Genomic DNA, 17,820 nt, shown 5'->3' with positions numbered 1-17,820 from the left:
AGTGCCCATTTAAATAAGGCCAAGGATGAGGAATGCTTCTACATTGAAAGCTTAGTCGTCGTTGTCAGCGACATTGGCTGTTTCTTCACTTTCTCACGCTCTGTGCCTCTTGAGTCTCCCTCTATTGTCTGAATTTATATAATTATAATTTCCCTTAAATGCTATAAAACAAAAGTTTAGAGCCTTTTCTCAAGGAGTAGAGAGTACAGCTATTTGTATTAAAATGTAGCGATTACTAGTAATGATGGCAGGTATATCTAATGGAAGTAGACATTATACTCTGACCTGCATCTTTTGTACTAAAAGATTCATGCTTTCCAACTAAATCATCCATCTGGGTGGATTTACAGCCTCTTTCCATCTCCTAATTCACTCTTAATTACATGGAAGCACAATTTATATGCCTCGCAAAAGCCCTCATTAATTGTTGGGAATATACAATATACCTCACAGTCTCCCAGTGAACCTGAAAGGCTATTGCAGCCAATTAAGGTGGAAAAGATGAAAGTTAATGTGCTTCTAACCATGAGAGTTTGCACACAGTCCAGGCTCCGGTCCAGCATTAAAACATCTAACAATGAGAGAGCTGATCCAGAATCATCCATCATAAAGTTCCCCTGCAACTTCAAAAAGGTAAGATGAGTGCTTGTAGTGAAACCTTTTTATGAATCTTACCCTAAAACCCAGTTCCTCTGAGGCCTGCAGAAACACAGCGTTCCTCTGGTGCCTCCTCCGCAGTTCTTCCCACAGGACGTCCAGCTGGCCGAGGAACTCCTCGATCCTGGCGCTGCCGGGGTGCTGAGCTCGGACCAGCCCGCGGCCCTCCTGGGGAAGAGGCGTTAAACTGATGAGAGCGTGTGATGACTTAGGACTGGGGATTTATGTTGCAATGTACGGGGCTAATCTTCAGCTTTGGGTAACTGAATCTGTCTCGGATGAAATATCAGCTCGTTACGTAATTATTACACAAACCAGACCTGTCAACGTGCCCAGTTTGCGAAATAAGGGGAATATTTTTATTCAAGGCATTGATCCAAGGTCATGAGAAAATGAATGTGATGTACTGCCTCTAGTAACGCTTCTTTTATGGAACTTTTCTGCAAAGCAGACCACGCACAATGCACAATTGTAATTACATTTACAAAGGAATCAAATCGGCAAAAATATCCACATAGATACACATACTCATCTACACATAGAAATTCCTGCATATTAACAATCAGGTTTTTTAAATGTGGGTAAACTCTTGATTGTACTCCAGATGTTATGTTAGTGGGTGTTTGTGGGTTTTTTGACCAGTGGAAAAGGCTTTTGTGGCCTCTAGGTGTTAAAAGCAATGGTCCCAGATCTGGTAGAATAAAAGGGCTTATCTTTTAAAGAAGCTTAAAAAAGGGATGATGTTTGTCACAGCATTCAGCCACTGCTTCAGAGTGGGAGCTTTGAGACCAAGATACATTTAAAAACTGCATAGAAGAGAATATGTTAGAAAAAAAATCAGCCGGTAGCTCATCAGCTGATCCCAGCAAACACGAGATATAAAGTGCCCATAAGGATTTTGTTGAGTTGTTGTCGACAACAGACAGATATTTAGTGCAGAATCTACTCACCCTTTTGACCACCTCTATCCTGGCTCTGTTGGTGAGGATGTCTTGCTCCAGGGTGCGCTGATACCTCCTGGCAGCCTCCAGGCCCTCGATGCTTGCGATGGAACACACCTGCGTGGCCATGGACACGTTGTCCTTCAGCCAGGACAGAGTCTGACAGGGAGACAAACAGGGACATGGTAAATGGACTGGAGTTATATACTGTAGCACTTTTATGGGCCACTTAAAGTTTGTTACACTACAAGACTCATAGAGCGCCTTTAATTGCTGCGCTCTTTGGGGTTCAACATCTCCGCCAATGACACCACCAACCTTTTAGTTAGTGGATGACCCGCCTGAGCCACAGCCGGAAAGCATTATGGTTAGAAAAAGAACAGTTAAACGTCTAATCATCTAAATTCAGCACAACAAACGTGGTATTTAGCTGCTACAGTGACCAGGATATAGATGATGCTGCCCACTCTGACCTTTAAGCACATTTTCAGCATTTGTAAAAAAAACAAAAACAGGTCAATTACTGGATAATGATGAAAAAAAGCACATGTGAAAATAAGTTTAATATAAAGTGTGACCTAATGCCTTTGGCTTTTTAGAAGAAATTGGTGTAATAACTGATGAGTAAAACTGCAGCGCTGACTTGTCAACTAATTTTTATGAATTCTGACCCTGACTTCACTGCACTTGCTCTGTCCAGACAGTGCAGGCAGTTTGGGAAGTTGATTTCTGGCATTAGAATTAAAAAGCGAGTGTGCCTGGCAGAGGTCGAGTCACCTTGTCAGCAGATATGGTAAACTTCTGAAGCTGCATGTGGAGCTGTGGGTGGCCTGGAGGGGCAGCGGCGAGTTTGGGCTCCGTTCCGGGCTTCCTGCTGCAAAGCAAACACAGACATGTGACTCCACTTATGACTTACATAAAGACCTCTGGTTATGTAAGTCGCAGAGAGAGACAGAGGGAGAAGCCAGGCTGAAATGTCACCTTTCTGCCTTCAGTTGATGTCTGACGATGACATCATTGGCACATGCGGGGCTGTCTCCCACGGGCGGAGAGGTGTGGTTCACTGATGGCTGCTCCTGGCTCTGGCTGCACAGCGCTCTCCTGCCATTCTCACATTCAACAGTACTCTGTCGACAAAAGGAGCACAAGTCTAATAGATCAGCAACATTACACGCGAGCAGTGTTTTTCTTTTTCCTGATGCATAAACATCTCAGATTGAGGATTTCACAGACAGTGAGGCATTGCTGCAGCTCACTGCAGTTACAACGTGGCTGGAGGCTGGACAACATGGCCAGCTGCCCACAGCGGAGTAAAGCCTCTCCTGTAAACCACCCAACCCAAACTCCACTTTCTTACAAAGGTCTGCTATTCCCAGTGAAATAATCCAGAGTCGGGCTGACGCTACACGCTGCCCTTTTCTGTTTGACAGCATCAAAGTTTGAAATAAAATACCACAGATGGCAGCGAGAGTTTGAATAAATCATAATTGCTTCATGAAAGAGCACATTAAGCCTAACAAGGCTGCCAACATGTGCTGTACCACTCGGATGACGAAAATCACCGAAAGAGCCATTGCAGTTGGAAATGTGACCCTTTTTAAACTCCCCAAGCCCCAGCTCTCATTAAATAGCAGCAGCATTAGATACTGATTTCCGTTGTCGTCCTCTCTGCCTCTGTTTAGAACTGTGCACTGGAGTTTTTTACAAAGGTCAGAGCTACAGACCTTGTCTATGTGCAGAAACGTATTAAAGACGTCAAGCCTCTTTTACAGCCTTCTGAACATGACTGTTTGCTTGGCCTGTGTTAACGCTGGTTGCAGCTGTAAAAGTGACCTATGATCAATCGAATTCAGCGCTTTGTCCAGATTTTATGGTCTGTGTTTCATAAAATGAAATTCGCTTTATTTCTGTTTCGCGTGTAGGGTTTATATAAACGTTTCAATGATTTTCAAAACTGGTGTTATTTCTGTATACGTTGCATGTCAGTTATCTCAGAGGTCTGTTAAGCAATCGACAATCTTCATGAACCAAGTTTATAACTTTTCAAAAGATGAAGCTCTGTAATTCAGCTGGATGTAAAGCATTGTAGCAACAAAATGAGCATGTGCTTTTACTTTGTAGGCAAATTCATCAAATGTGAATTTATGTGTCAGTCCAATATGGGCAACTAAAAATAATCTAATTCTCAAAATGATCTGGTGGGACAGATATTGGCCAGTTGCCGACCACTGCTACAGGTTATCTGAGGACGTAGAGGAACATTCAGGTCAAAGGCACAATGTCCCCCCCAACTGACTGCTACAAAGCGCTGATTGACTCTTTATTCTAATGTTATTAATACTGAATATATCTCATGTCCACATCACACCAAACTCGACACTGCACTTCCCTGGGCAAACAACACACAGGCCAAGTGTGAAGCCAATAAGATTTACAGTTTTTGTATGTATTCCACGGTTTGAGTATTTTAAAGATTGGACAAAGGACTTCTAATGAGAACTACATGTAGTTGCACTATTACAGAGTGGCATATTCTGATAATTGGCCTTTTATACAATTGCACATCACTGTAAAAGAGTGTGTGCGCCTTTTTTTTTTGGTTCTTGTCCTTCTTTGTATTGTTTTTTCACTCTGAAGTACCAAGAAATATTTAACTTTATTTGCTTTACTTACCAAGTCTGGTTGGCATGAATGTGACAGAAGTAAATAAAGTTTGAATTTAGTAAAACATTTTCTTATGCTTACATTTCTCTGTCTAACTGCATGTATAATTCTGACTGCCACTACAACCGCTCTGGCACAGGTAAAGGTTCTTCAACAATCAGCAAGATAAACATGCATCTGTCAATGATTTCATGCATTTTACAAATCTGGATTGCTGGATTCAAACAGCCGCCAAAAAGCACAAAACATGAATCATTAATAATGATAATATAATAATATGGAGTAGATTTAATTTCATCTTGTTATTATTTGACTGGGCTAAGTGAGTAAGAATGGAAAGTTTCAACTTCAATAATACACTGGAGATTGGGAAATTTGAAGGAGTCGCATATGATTTACGAACATGTCAGTTAATTTTAAGGCAAATAGGATTATTGGCTCATTTATGTGTTAAAGCTGCAAAACACTAACATTCTAGTGGGTCTGATTTAACAGATTGATGAACCTAATGGACGTCTCCTCCTCAGATATTCTGTCCTTCATCCTTCACACTGGCTTCCACTCTCAACAACTCGACATCCGACTCTTCCTTATGAAGTGTAACTATATCAGTCACAGCAAAACCAAACAAAACTGTTGTTTATTGATTTTCAATGTCATATTCAATGGTATTCTTCCTTTTAGACTCAGCCAATCATCTCCTATTTCAACAGACATCTCCCTGATCTGTTGATCTTTATCTGTTTTCTACTGAGCTGCTCTTCCCCTGTGCGTCTTCCTTTGCAACGTGCTATGAGGTGATGTCAGCCAAGAACTATCACTTAGCACCGAGCCCATCTGGTCTGCAGACCCTGCATCTGGTTACAATTATCCTGAGAAACAGACGATGGCCATGTTTACCTCCAGAAACAAGAAGCGAATGCACTGCGTGTGGACACCGACGTTTGCTTTATAATCCATGTACCCACACGGACACTAAAACCTTAAAAGAGATCAACAGATATACTTATATGTATATATACACCTATAATAAGGAAAGTGTGTCTGTAATAGTCTCAGAGTCACTACCAGCCCGCAGACCTGTGCAGCTGCATCTACTATTGTTAAAAATACTGTAATCAATTCAGTACACCCGGGAGCTGCGAAGGTATGGGACAAATTACTTTTACTGTTCGACTGGTCGTTCTGACTTGGGGCCTTTTGGGCTCCAGGGTTTTGTTTGGAGCGTCTCATTAATCCTTCCATAAAGAGTAACGAGGCTTCCAAAGACAGTGCGCTCAGGTAACTCCCAGTTCAGTGCAATAAAGAACTACTAACTGCTGTAAAAAAGAAAGGGCTCACGATTGCCATGCCAACGAGCTCGGCGCCCGTTGAGAGAAACCGCCGCCGAGCCATGAGGCTCCTCTGGCCTGATGGGCTCCCTGTCACAGGTGGGGAGTAAGAACCTGAAAACATGAGCAGGGAAATAAACCGAAACAGGAAAACAGGCAGAGGGCAAAGAGGGAAGATTCTCTCTCCTCCGACATCTGGGCACTTTCTCATCAGGCAAAATGAGGCCAGAGGCTCAGCGGGGACTTGACAAGAAACTCGGGGTCGATGAAAGAAGAAGAGCACTGCATTGTGCGATACCTCTGGACTGAGCACTCACTTAAGCCATTTGATGTGCTAACATTAAAGACTATGATATTCACATAATTGCTGGGTTTTATACCTCACACTTATATTTCTCTTCTAAAAGACGTACTTCCTCATAGGTTTATGGGCAGTGATATGACTGGTGTACTGCAGTGTTCAATAAAGTGCTGGTTTAGGCCTCTAATATGAAGAATATGGTGTCTGAGTAATCCACATGCTCGGCAGATAGACCACTCACCCTGGGTTGACCCACCAACCATCTTTTAATATCGCATTAATCCAATGACTGTGTACTTTTCTCGGAGTGGCCAAGATATTACTCTACCATGAAGTGAAATTTTGGGGTCGGCAGGGAAAAGCGTATATTTGCTCTGGCCCACCGTTCAAACATGGTGTACAGTCACAGTTTGACATATTTCATGGAGACATATGGAATCGTTGTGCCAGGGTCAATAACACCTCTAAAAGCTCTTCCTGTGACTCCTGCTGGGTGACATTCATAACATTAGCAGACTGGGGTTCTTTTTAGGAGATAGATAGAGAAGCTTGGCAAGAAAACAGAGCCAAGTTACATATTGCTGAGTTTTAGAGCCACTGGTATTCATCCTAACTGTCACCAGACGACAGTATTAAGAGCAACTAACTAGCTGGTAGGATGGAAAACCAGCTGTCGGTTGCCTAGAAGAAACCACCTCTCTACAGCGCATTCGGCAGAAATACTGTTATTTAGGAAAAACCTGCTTAAAATGTTAAATCAGGCATTTTCCAAACCAAAGCACAAAGTGCGTCACTTTCTGCACATGTCGTAGTTCTGGAAGAAGCTGACCTCATCTTTCGCCCGCATCGATGGCGTCAAGAGCCACAGAGTGGTTTCCCCAGCCTCCGAACCAAAAAAACAAAGCTACTCACCACACAGCCTTTCAGACGATTCTGCTCCTCCTTCACCTCCTTTCCCATGATCCTTTGTGTCTCCATTCCCACATTGCCCTGGGGTTCAAGCGCCAGTGTCAGGGGGTCGGCGTCTTCCCTGGTGAAAGTGGAACCAGTGGGAGAGAGCGTGGTCCTGTCGCTCCTGCAGGACGAGCAGAGCAGGGGTTTTACAGCGGCGCTGACAGCAGCATGATAAATTCCAATTATGGCCCTGAGGTTTTCTTCCAGTGTTTGTCTTATTTGGTTGAAATAGCTGATAAGACAGATGAGGTGATGTAATAGTTGGATCTAAAGATAGCCCGCTGACATGAGAAGCTGCAGCCTGAGAAATGTTTGGAGAGCAGGAATGTTGGCGATGGATGTCAGTGTATTATTATGAAAACTGAAAATGCTGCAAGTCTGCAGAAGGCCCTCGGACCCACCATTTTCTGGACATTCTATAAATGTATAATTTTTGGTGTGACATATTCAAGTGGTTCTCTGATGTGTATGGGTTTATGTTCCCTGATCCAGAGATTTATATTGTATATATTTAGATTTTCCCTACAAAACCAGAGGGACTCTGTGCAAAGCATTATAATGAATGGAATGATAATTGCTAAAAAAGGCCATTTTAAAGCTCAGACACTGCCTCAGTGTAATAGAGAATTAAAATCGTCATTAATCTTTAAATATATTGCATTTCTTGATCACCTTGATCAGTCTTACTTCATGTCCAGCAAAACAAATTGCTGTGCCTTCCACATTGAATGCTTGTGTTAAGACATGTGCTAAAGTAGCCATGATGAAGATGTCTGGTTTATTGTTTTAATTCATGTAAATATGCCCTCTTTTTTGTGTGTGTTACTGCTCATTTTAGTGCCACATTGTCGCAAAAATGTAAATAAATATACTTATATGAACATGAAAAATGTTCAGTCTTTTATGCCCAGGTAGAGTGGAGGGATGATTAATGTTATCCATTGGCCAATTCAATGCTCTGTACAAAAATAACACATCAAATGATTGGCCGGACCCATAAAAACATAACGCATGGATAAAAGTCACCAGAAGATGGACCCTAATGATTTTGATAAAAACATTAAGCATAAAATGCTTAAAAGTGCAATACCACGGAGGGCCGGCAGGGGCTGGCTCGATATTCAAAGAACGTCAACTTCTCTCATCAAATACTAAAACGTACTCCTTTGTATCAATGTTCTGGGTCCATCTGAGATAAATGTCATTATTAATCAGATCTCAGGGCTAAAAAAGCAACAGGTTTGGCGATGTGTCTGTCTGATGTCCCCAGACGTCAGGGATGTGTCAGTAAATCAGTGTTGACCCCAGTGCACAAACTTTAGTTCCCACAGCATCTAAATGTGGCTGCAATGGTTAAGTAAATATTGCCTCTGATAGTATACTTATGCAAACATCTGCATTTTTACTGTAGCCTATATAAGTAACAATAAATCTGTTGTATTAATGCTATAAAGATCTAGTAAATATGTTTCATCATAGATTTAGCTAATTGTTCAAGGAGAATGCAGAATTTCAGTAGTTAGACAAGAACAAACCATGTTGCCAACTTAACTCCATCAGCCAAGACATTATTCACCATGTACAATAATCAAACATATGTCAAATTTCAAAGCAGTGCAGAAAACTGAAAACTATAAACCAAAAAGTGTGTGGTGAGGGATGACGTGTGTGGCAGGCGGTCTCCAGACGACCCAGACAGAGCGCTCCTTCACTTTGCTTATAATTATTCAAGGATTCAATCCCAAATCAAACACGTCTAATCAAGAGAAAGAGAGAACGCTCTTTTTCTGTTGGAAAACTTCTCCCATGTTCTGCCAGTATAGACTTTTTATGTCTGGTACCAGAAGAGTAATAACAGCAACATACGGTTCCAGCTCGGTGGAAATCTGTAGAGAACCAATTACTGAGAGAAATGGCTCATGTATTCACAGGGCCACCAAAGTTGTGGTATCCTTGGCCTGCTCTCTTACCTGAAAGCTTTATGAAGAAGTGCCCAGCAGTCCTTCACCTCGCTCTGCTTCTGCGTGACGCCGGCAGCCAGGGCAGGATGCAGATTGGACAGCTGGGACACGCTCACGTCCAGCATCTACCACACACAGGCCTGTCGGTTAGTTAGAGAAGGCTTCTGCAACGCGCAACACTCGGGATCTGACCAAGTGCTGCTGCTTCAGGTGAAAAGATGTTTCCTACCATGATCTGACTGGCAATGTCACGGATCTCTCTGTCGCCAAAGCCGTCCCACTCTTTAGATGCAGATAGGCTTTTCCTCTGGAAGAAAGGATACGCAACAGAATATGTGAAAGATAAGATAAGATAAATTAACTTATTGCAGCAGCAGATAATCAGAGGGAGGTAGACAAGAGAACATGTGAAAGTAAAAAATTGAATAAAATAGAAAATTTTATAGAAAAATAAAGTAAATAATAAATTTCACTACTGACAGAAATGTTATTTGTAGAGAAATGTAATTGAGTGAAGTGCAGTGGCACAGGATGACGGTATGAGGATGTGTGTATATTTTATTTGTGCACTATGTATAAGGAAAAATTGAAATAGACATATACATATATATGTTATAAGTATATAGGTACGTATGGTATACAATATGAATATGAGTAAAAACATTGTATGAATATAAAATCACTGTTATGTACTAAATAACAGAATATTTGATTTATTTTACATTTATATATGTATATAAATTCACAGTAGTATACGATATTATATGAATATAAAAATGGTATGTAAATGATACATATAAATTGGGGAATTTCAAAATAAGACACGTACATAGTGTATAATGTAGGTGTAGGTTATACAGAAATTCACATAATATGCATGAGAATACCTATGTGCAAAAAGGAAAATTTTATAAAAATTTGTGAAGTAACGGTGGGTAGTTGTAATATAAAAAACCGTGCAACATTTTTATTTACATTATGACTGGTGTATATACAGTATGTGAATAATGAGAATCTCAGCTCAGTAAAAAAGAAAAAGACAAGACGACAGTTTTACCATGTTGTTGATGGCAAACAGTGTGTTATCAGCCTGCTGGTAGAAGGAGGACACCTCCAGAGCCAGCTGAAGATTTTCATGGTAGTTTTTCAGATGAGACTGGACCTTCAGCCACCTACACAGAGAGCAGATGACAAAACAAGTAAGTGCAGTCCTCAAATAATCTTCACATTGAAAATGCATCATGCCGCACAGCAGTTAGACGAGAGGGGACAACGTGTACATTTTATTGATGTGTTTCCTCCGGGTGGAGATGTTTTTGCCATCTGTCTTCCCCTGTTTCTCCAGTTTTAGAGCCAAGTGGTTGATCTCCTCGTGGAGGTTTCTGTAGAGCTGCTCATCCTGCAGGGAAACAGAGGAACACACTCCAACTATGACCTCACCTGTCTTTACCATACACCCTGAAAGACAAATTGCGCTCACGCCATAGATAAATTACTTGGAAACCTCTGGGGAAAAATATGTAATATAAAGCAGTCACACATGGGAATGTATATAGGTTTATCTCAAGAATGTGGTTTCGCAGGTATACTGTGTTTCTGGTAATTATAAATAGTTCTTTTGCTCGTACCTGTTTTAGATCTAAAATTCTCCTGGTCAGCTGCATTTTGTCAACATTTTCCCCCAGGACGTTCACCAGAGACGGCTCCTCTTCCTGCTGGCACATATAAAACTCTGTGTTTACATCCCCCATTTATTAGGAACCCCACCATTATTCCCTCTCAGAAGCAGCAGGATTGTAAGCCCTGCTAGCAAGGAGGACGCTGAGCAGAAGTGGCCGTCAGCGGTACGGAGAAAACTTTGAACTTGATACTAATGCACAGAGGAAAGAATGACAGGAACTAAATGGGGAATAGCAACATCCACCATTACATTCCCACAGGTCCATTATCAATCATCAGTTCCCCCTGTGCCAGGGTTAGAGCAGGGATATAAACACGGGCCTGAAGATGACTGGGTTTTTGATAATAACAGGCAGATGTTTTACACTGGTGAATATACACAAACAAGAGATGTCTTCAGGATACGTCAGGAGATCATTTCCTGGATTAGCAAGTGCTGGTTTGTTTTTTTGCCAGTTATGAGAGCTGTCTTTCCACTCAGGAGTGAAACGTCTGTGAAGGTGCATAAAAATAACTCGCTTCACATTTCATCCAAATTCACATGAGGGTTAAATTTGGCAATAAAACAAAATGTCAAACTTCACAATTTCTTGAAAAGCAATCAATAATATCAAAAAAAATGCAAAACGTTGGCTCAGAAAACAAATAGCCTTCATTCTATGTCTAAATCTACTTCTTACACATAGTCAAACAACAGAAAAGGAGAGGAATTGTTTTCTCTACCTTCTCTTTAATCCATGCCTCCAGCTTGTCCACTTTCTTGTTGAACTCCTGCAGGTTCTTGGCCCCTCCGAGGGCCCTCGTCTGATTTGCAGCTGTCAGTTTCAGGGTCTGCCACTGGTCCCTGAGCTGGCCCAGCTGCTTCTTCACCAGGTCGGACGTGGGGTTCAGCTTGCAGATCAGCTGCTCACCCATCTGTTGAAACACGAGGTCGCAGTTCAGATACGGTGAAGCAGCCAGATTAACATGCAACAGCGGCTGAGCACATCTCACACCTCAGGCTTGTCTGACACATTGTTTCACATGTTGAAAAACTGCCATTCAAACTCTCCCGGTTCCGTATCTGCTTCCTTGGCTGTCTGAGTGTCAGACGAGGTTAATTATCAGCATTGTAACATTTCTAAACATTTTGTCCGGAGGGAGACTTTATAAACCGGCCTGACAGAGCCGTCTGGAACACAGAGGGTCTGCTTTTCTCTCCGCTCGACTGGAAATGCCTACGAGACCATTATGTTGTGTGTTATGTGAGCCGACAGAGTCTTTGAGCACCAGAGACAGTGATTAATGGTCCCATTCAGGTCCTGTTAAAAAGTTAAATAATTATTTACTTTTGGACGTGTTGCCCTGGTGTGTGTGCTCTGGTGACATGGTAACATTTCAGTTTGTGTGCAGCCTCGTGTTGAATCGTCTTGTTACCTGGTTGAGTTGAATGAGCGTGTTCTCAAAGTCTTTGAGGTCCCTCTGGAGCGTCTGCGAGGCCTCCTCCCAGTCCTGCAGGGGGCAGCGCTGAATGTTACAGCCGTCCTTCAGGTCCTGCAGTTTGCTTCTGATCCATGCCTCGGCCTGCATCACAGACACAGACAACAAGACATGTTTTACACTGTGAACAGCATTTTTATAGACATGATTTAGCTGTTCAATGATATTTCTGTTAAAATGACATCTGGGAATGCGTCAGTTTCATCAGATGTAATTTAACATTGCTGAGGTTTTATGAGGTAGCAACAACAACCTCAGGGTGTGCAGTGATACAAAGTGCAAAGTGATAATAGCTGATTGGCCCCCAAGTGAATTTTGTTTATTTTATTTTGCACTAAAAAGTGAAATAATGCGATGATGTGAGCACACGTTTTATAGATCAGCTCTGCAATGCAATAAGAGCAATGGTGGAGAATATTACGTGAGTGAAACTTTAAATAAAGTAAAAAAGCTCAATACAAAAAATCAAACACACACTTTATATATAAGAGGATGCAAGTGTAAAACCAAAGTGTATACTGTATAAGCATATGTGTTTATAAGTTATTGTAATGTGTTATACAGTGTTTTTAAATGAAATTTATATGTAGAGCTTTCAAATGCAAGAGCCAACAGTTCACTCAACACTGTGTGGTCACAGTGGTAAACACAGTCTTATTTCTGCGGATCAGGAGAGCAAACAGGCCCCACTTTCTTCCTGACTTAGACTAATATGCCGCCTCCGACACATTAAGAACAGCCCTTTGTTCCCCCATGTTATATTATGCAGAGCAGAAGTTTATCTTGGCAAACGCCTGGACCTGCCTTGCATAAGGCTTTGTCATGCAGGGGCTACATTCTCTGGCAGCATTTGTATGGAGTTAGAACTGCAAGAGAGGCCAAATTCAGAGATGTTTGGAAAGTACATGCTTGTTTTCTGTAAAGAGCCCAGTGTGAGAGGTCGCGACTCGCCCATGTCTCAATAATCTAATAGACTCATCAAGTCAGGTTCTTCCACTTCTCAGACTGATCCCCAATGAGTCATACTGTTGGTTTTCACAGTTGTTTCTATGTACCCTGCCCAATGTCAAAAAACAACTGAGCACTCGTATACATTATTATAACATTACGTCCAACCATTATTTCCTTGGGAATTTAATGTGAGTGATATTTCATAATAGGCTGTACAGCTACCTGTCATTAGAATCAATAAACGATCAGGACCCCACACGACACGGCCTCTAAACAACTCTTTGTATGAGATTATAATGTGATGTCAATCCTCCTCGGAGAGGTCGGTCATTAACTTTACAAGGCCCCTGGGGCAGCGGAGGTATTTCTGGATTGAACAGAAGGAAAAGAACTTGACAAAACAGGCCTGCCCCTATCTCCTCACACTGGGTCCCATGGCATTATAATGACCTCATACAGGAAGTCTATGATTCCCTTGTTTCTTCCTGTCCACTCTCCACAACAATGGACTGTTTATCGAAATGTTCTGTTGGGGTCTTTGTCTGTGGCCACGAGTGTAGACAGAGTTGACAGGAGCATGGAGTTTAGGCTGTTGTTAGATTAATGGGGTTATTTTTTTGTGGAAAATCTTTGGCCACACAGGAAAACACGGCCGCAGTCAACACAGAATAAACTTTAAAGTGTTTAGTGAGTTTAGAAGATATTCCTCTTTTTCTGTTTTTTTATTTTTAAATGAAATTTTGTTTGCATTTAAAGTGAAAAAAAATACATTTTACACTTTCAATTTTTTTTGACCAACAATCCACATTTTTAATCTCCTAGCCATGCACTGTTTCTCTGAGAAGACTGTGGGAGTGGACGTTTCACTACTTTCTCTGTCACGGAAACAGGATAGTGAAAGGCGAGATGTTTTGCAGAGCGGCCTCAGACACATGGCGCTCACTGCTTCTCCATGTGGTGACCTGTTTTGCTTTCAGTTAAAAAACTATAGAGGTTTTTAAAAGTCTCTACCTGGAAAGCCCCGCATCCACTTCCACAGCAATGCTGTAATATTGTTATAACACTTTTTTTGTCCTTGTCAAACTCAAGGCTCTATAAGGGCAGAGGGTGCTGTAATGATGCAACAGATTGCAAAGCCTCTTGAGGCAAATTTGTGACTTGTGATTTTTGGCTAAACAAATACAATCTGACTTGACTGCTCTTTAAAACAATTTCAAAATAGAGTTAAAATACAAAAGGCCTCTAAGAACCAAGAGAAACACAGGCTCTGAGCTCAGAGCAAAGGGGGCTGCTATAAGCTTGTTAAAATTAACAACGTGCTAGAGAGCCGTTCTCAACACATGCATACATCTTATGTTTCCCTCAGCTGACACATACTAAATTAATTTCCTGAGTGGCCTATCGCTGGGACAGTTGCTCAACAGAAGGGCTGATGAAAAAGCCAACTGTCGGACAAAATGTCCCTCTGCCGAACCCTCTGAAAAATGTCCTTGTACGCCGGGGTGGACGCAGCGATGAGATAACACAAGCAGTTGTGCGGCTTGGCTGAGTCTCTCTGGGCCATAGGCGTGAAGAGATGGAGCCAAACAATGACCTCATCCCTCAATAATTGCTTCACTTGTGGCGGTTTCCTCCCTCCCTCCCTCTCTCTCTCTTCTCCCCTCAGCCGAACACAGCTCACACAGTTCTCGGGACAAAATAGGAACCAGTTTATATTTTGTTCTCCTCGGACGACAGGCAGCTTCCAATCTGATTCCATCTCATCAGCGTAACTCGTTGCCTTTGAGATAAACCCACTCCAGCTTCTTTTCATTAGAGGAAATGAAAAATGCTGATAAGCTTAATTTTAAAAAGGGGGGGGGAGAGGAGTGGAGCAGCAGCTTCTCATGAACAGGGATTTCTGATTTATTTAGCATGAGAACACATGTTGGTTTAGTGTGTCACGTTTTACCTGCAGCACTTCCTTGTTGAAGAGCGAGTTGCGCTGAGTGAAGCAGTCGCTGTGGGATGCAGCAGCTGCCGATGCTTCATTCTGAGTGTGTGGGTGACTCTCTATCCTCTGGGGCTCTTTCTTCTGTGACTCAGGGACGGAAATCTGTGTGAACACAACACAGGTGACAAAGTGTTGAAAACATGAGGGACATTTTTGAATTGTTGATCAGATTAAACCAAATAATGCTTGATTGTTCTGTAAACAACACAGTATCGTATCCATTCATGTAGGTTCCCCTTTCTTTCAACCCAGAGACATCACCAACATGTGTCAGACTGGCCCCAAGGTTCCTCTTAACACAAACCTGTCAGCACATGAGATCAAATGAACTCGACTGGCACGTCACTAATGGACATTCCTGCTGTTCTCCAATCAGGAAACATCTGGGCACATGAAGGAAGCAGGAGCGGACCGACCCATGGATGATTTTTTTTTTACTGTCATCTTTATCACCTTTAATGGACTTTGGTTATGTTCACTCTTCCACCCCTGAATCAGTAAAGGCACCTCCACCTATCATTTCTTGTCACATGGATGAATAATATATGAGTGGAGGACAGGAAAGGTATTGTTGTGGTTACAGAACTGACATTCTTTTTGTCCAAAAAAGGGGAAATATGAGGCCACTGCCGTGTCACTGTGTTATTGTTACCACCATGAGGACGAGACTTCACCAAGTTCTTTCTTTTGTTAACATCTTCCCTGACCTCATGTTTTCCAGTGAGCCCTGCCTCTGCGGGGTCTGCTGCTGTAACACAGCACTTCATCCACGACACACACACACACACACACACACGCACACACTGATGACTTCAACAAGTAACAGGCCAAATTCAATCCTGACTTTTCAACAATATCCTACACATACACTTGAACTACTTTTCCTCTATTTGTGAAGCGTTCAGAGATGCACTGTTCCCTCGTCCGGTGTTCCACCTCTTTGCTCCAAATGTATAATATAATAAAGTGAGTCTGGCAGACAAACCACATGACTTCACTTCCTAAAGTCCGAGATACTCATCAGCTCCACTGTCGGCTGTTCAGACCAGACTCCATCGTCTCACACACAACAAAACAACTGCTTTTCTGCAGACTGCATACAGTTAGAAGAAACAGGATCTTTTTCCATAACACAACACACTCAATTTCAGAAAATTCTCTTAGAATGAATATGACAGGACTTTTAATTTTTCAATTAAAGGTCCACTTACTGAAACAAACCAAACAGCCTGATATAGGCTATCTCTCTTTTTTTATATAACAGATGGTATTTTTACCTGTTGCACATATTTCTCTCCGTTCAGTCTCACCCTGGTTTGTCCGTGTGTGGGCTGATATTCATCACTGCCATCTTTTTTGAGTAAAACCTTCAACAAAGACACAAAATAAATTGAAAGATAAAATATACCGCTACAAAATAAGCTGTGAATAAGCAGAACCAGATGGACAGGACAGCTACAAAAGTTATCATTTTATGGAGGGATTGTGCACATAACAATGATAACTATCATTATGTGACAATTTCTTCTTTAACATCTTTATACATTTTCTACAAATAAATGGTTCAAACCTTCTGTTAATATATAGATATTCTATTTTCATTTTTTGGCCCTGTAAAGCACTTTATGACTCTGAGTACAAAATGTCTATTTTCCATATTGAGTTTGTGACCAAATCAACATTTATACATCTTGGAAAGTCTTTATTCAGTGAATACTTTAAAATTGATTCCAATATTCCAATGAAAAGATGCAACATTAAAACTTATCACCATTGTGTGTGACGTTTATTTTTTTCTGTTATTGTGAGATTATTAAGTGTGCACAGTGTACTGTACCTTGAACTGAGAATGAGGCTTGTTCTCACAGCTCACTCCCACAATCCTGGGCAGATGTGGATCTGAGGTGCTGGTGACGTTGTTGTTGTTGTTATTGTTGTTCTCAGATGTGGACCCTGTGACAGAAAGCTGCTGTGCTGGTCCCGTGCTCTCTGACCTCTCTTTCCCAGAGATGGTGATCTTCTTGATGGATCTGGAGACAGCGGAGGAGGATGGGGAGCCGACGTTCTGGTTCAGGTGGTCCTCCGCTGCCATGTGCTCCTCCTGGTCGCGTTTCACGGGGGCTACTTGCTTGACGACGACGGGCGAGACGAGGCAGGGGTCCCGTGCACAGACCTGGGATCGGCTCAGGTACAGAGAGTTCAGGTTGTGCTGCAGCGCGCAGTTATCCAGACTCGTGCTCTGCAGATAGCTCTGCGTAAAATCCTGGCATTTTGGCACAGCGGGGACCGACAGCCTCGTCCCTATGGTGAAGGGCTGCACCTTCCTCACGATGCTCTCAGACATGACCAGTGTCTTGATAAGAAAGCAAATAAAATGAAGTCCAATTGAAAAAATAAAAAAAAGAGTCTGTCACATCCCTTTGCGCACTCTCCTCCACTCAACAGTTGTCCAGTCTGTGTTCAGCATGCAGGCGAGTGGAGGGCTGAACAGAAAGTGGGAGGGAGAGCTCACTTCTCCACCTTCTTGTGCATGCTGAGGACACACAGCACGCAGCCCAGGACGGCTTCCTTGGACTCCTGGGATCGGATGCGGTCCCAGACGTAGCGCAGCGCTGTGCCAAGGTGTGCAGCGCCCGTGGAGAGGCCTCTCCTGAGGTACTGTGCCAATGAGCCTGCCAGTTTGCTACTGAGGAGCCTGATAACCAGGGACCGCAGCAGGATGAAAACTGGCATGCTGCTTGACTGAAAAAAAAACAGAGAGCTCAAAAAAAGGAGGAGGGTTGTTAGGAGAGGGGATGAAGTCACCACCTCTGCACTCCACTCTCTCCACTCTCTCTCTCTCTCTCTCTCTCTCTCTCTCTGGCTTTCTCCTCTCTGTCAGGAGTGACAGAGCAGAGAGGGGGCTGTG

The 17,820-nt window shown here is 42.4% G+C and overlaps 1 protein-coding gene across 6 annotated transcripts in view; it reads right to left on the bottom strand.

Annotated features, from left to right (window-relative positions):
- Window positions 1–17,420, bottom strand: part of LOC118119347 (spectrin beta chain, non-erythrocytic 5) — a 32,080-nt gene extending 14,660 nt beyond the window's left edge. For 4 of the 6 annotated variants that reach the window (XM_035173230.2, XM_035173233.2, XM_035173235.2 and 1 more), the window contains exons 1-15: window positions 16,750–17,420; window positions 16,190–16,279; window positions 14,871–15,014; window positions 11,906–12,052; window positions 11,213–11,404; window positions 10,438–10,524; window positions 10,090–10,208; window positions 9,867–9,981; window positions 9,039–9,116; window positions 8,819–8,934; window positions 6,807–6,969; window positions 2,580–2,725; window positions 2,376–2,472; window positions 1,608–1,757; window positions 676–825 (exon numbers count right to left, since the gene is read on the bottom strand). In XM_035173230.2, the coding sequence (XP_035029121.2) occupies window positions 676–825; window positions 1,608–1,757; window positions 2,376–2,472; window positions 2,580–2,725; window positions 6,807–6,969; window positions 8,819–8,934; window positions 9,039–9,116; window positions 9,867–9,981; window positions 10,090–10,208; window positions 10,438–10,524; window positions 11,213–11,404; window positions 11,906–12,052; window positions 14,871–15,014; window positions 16,190–16,279; window positions 16,750–17,256 (2,301 nt within the window). In that variant the 5' untranslated portion in view covers window positions 17,257–17,420. The remainder of the gene's footprint in view (window positions 1–675; window positions 826–1,607; window positions 1,758–2,375; window positions 2,473–2,579; window positions 2,726–6,806; window positions 6,970–8,818; window positions 8,935–9,038; window positions 9,117–9,866; window positions 9,982–10,089; window positions 10,209–10,437; window positions 10,525–11,212; window positions 11,405–11,905; window positions 12,053–14,870; window positions 15,015–16,189; window positions 16,280–16,749) is intronic. The other 2 variants (XM_035173232.2, XM_035173231.2) reach the window with 2 other exon arrangements.
- Between the last annotated feature and the right edge of the window lie 400 nt (window positions 17,421–17,820).

This window comes from Hippoglossus stenolepis, chromosome 12, assembly GCF_022539355.2.
Source record: "Hippoglossus stenolepis isolate QCI-W04-F060 chromosome 12, HSTE1.2, whole genome shotgun sequence".
Lineage (NCBI taxonomy): Eukaryota > Metazoa > Chordata > Actinopteri > Pleuronectiformes > Pleuronectidae > Hippoglossus > Hippoglossus stenolepis.
This window is presented reverse-complemented; position numbering and strand designations above follow the sequence as displayed.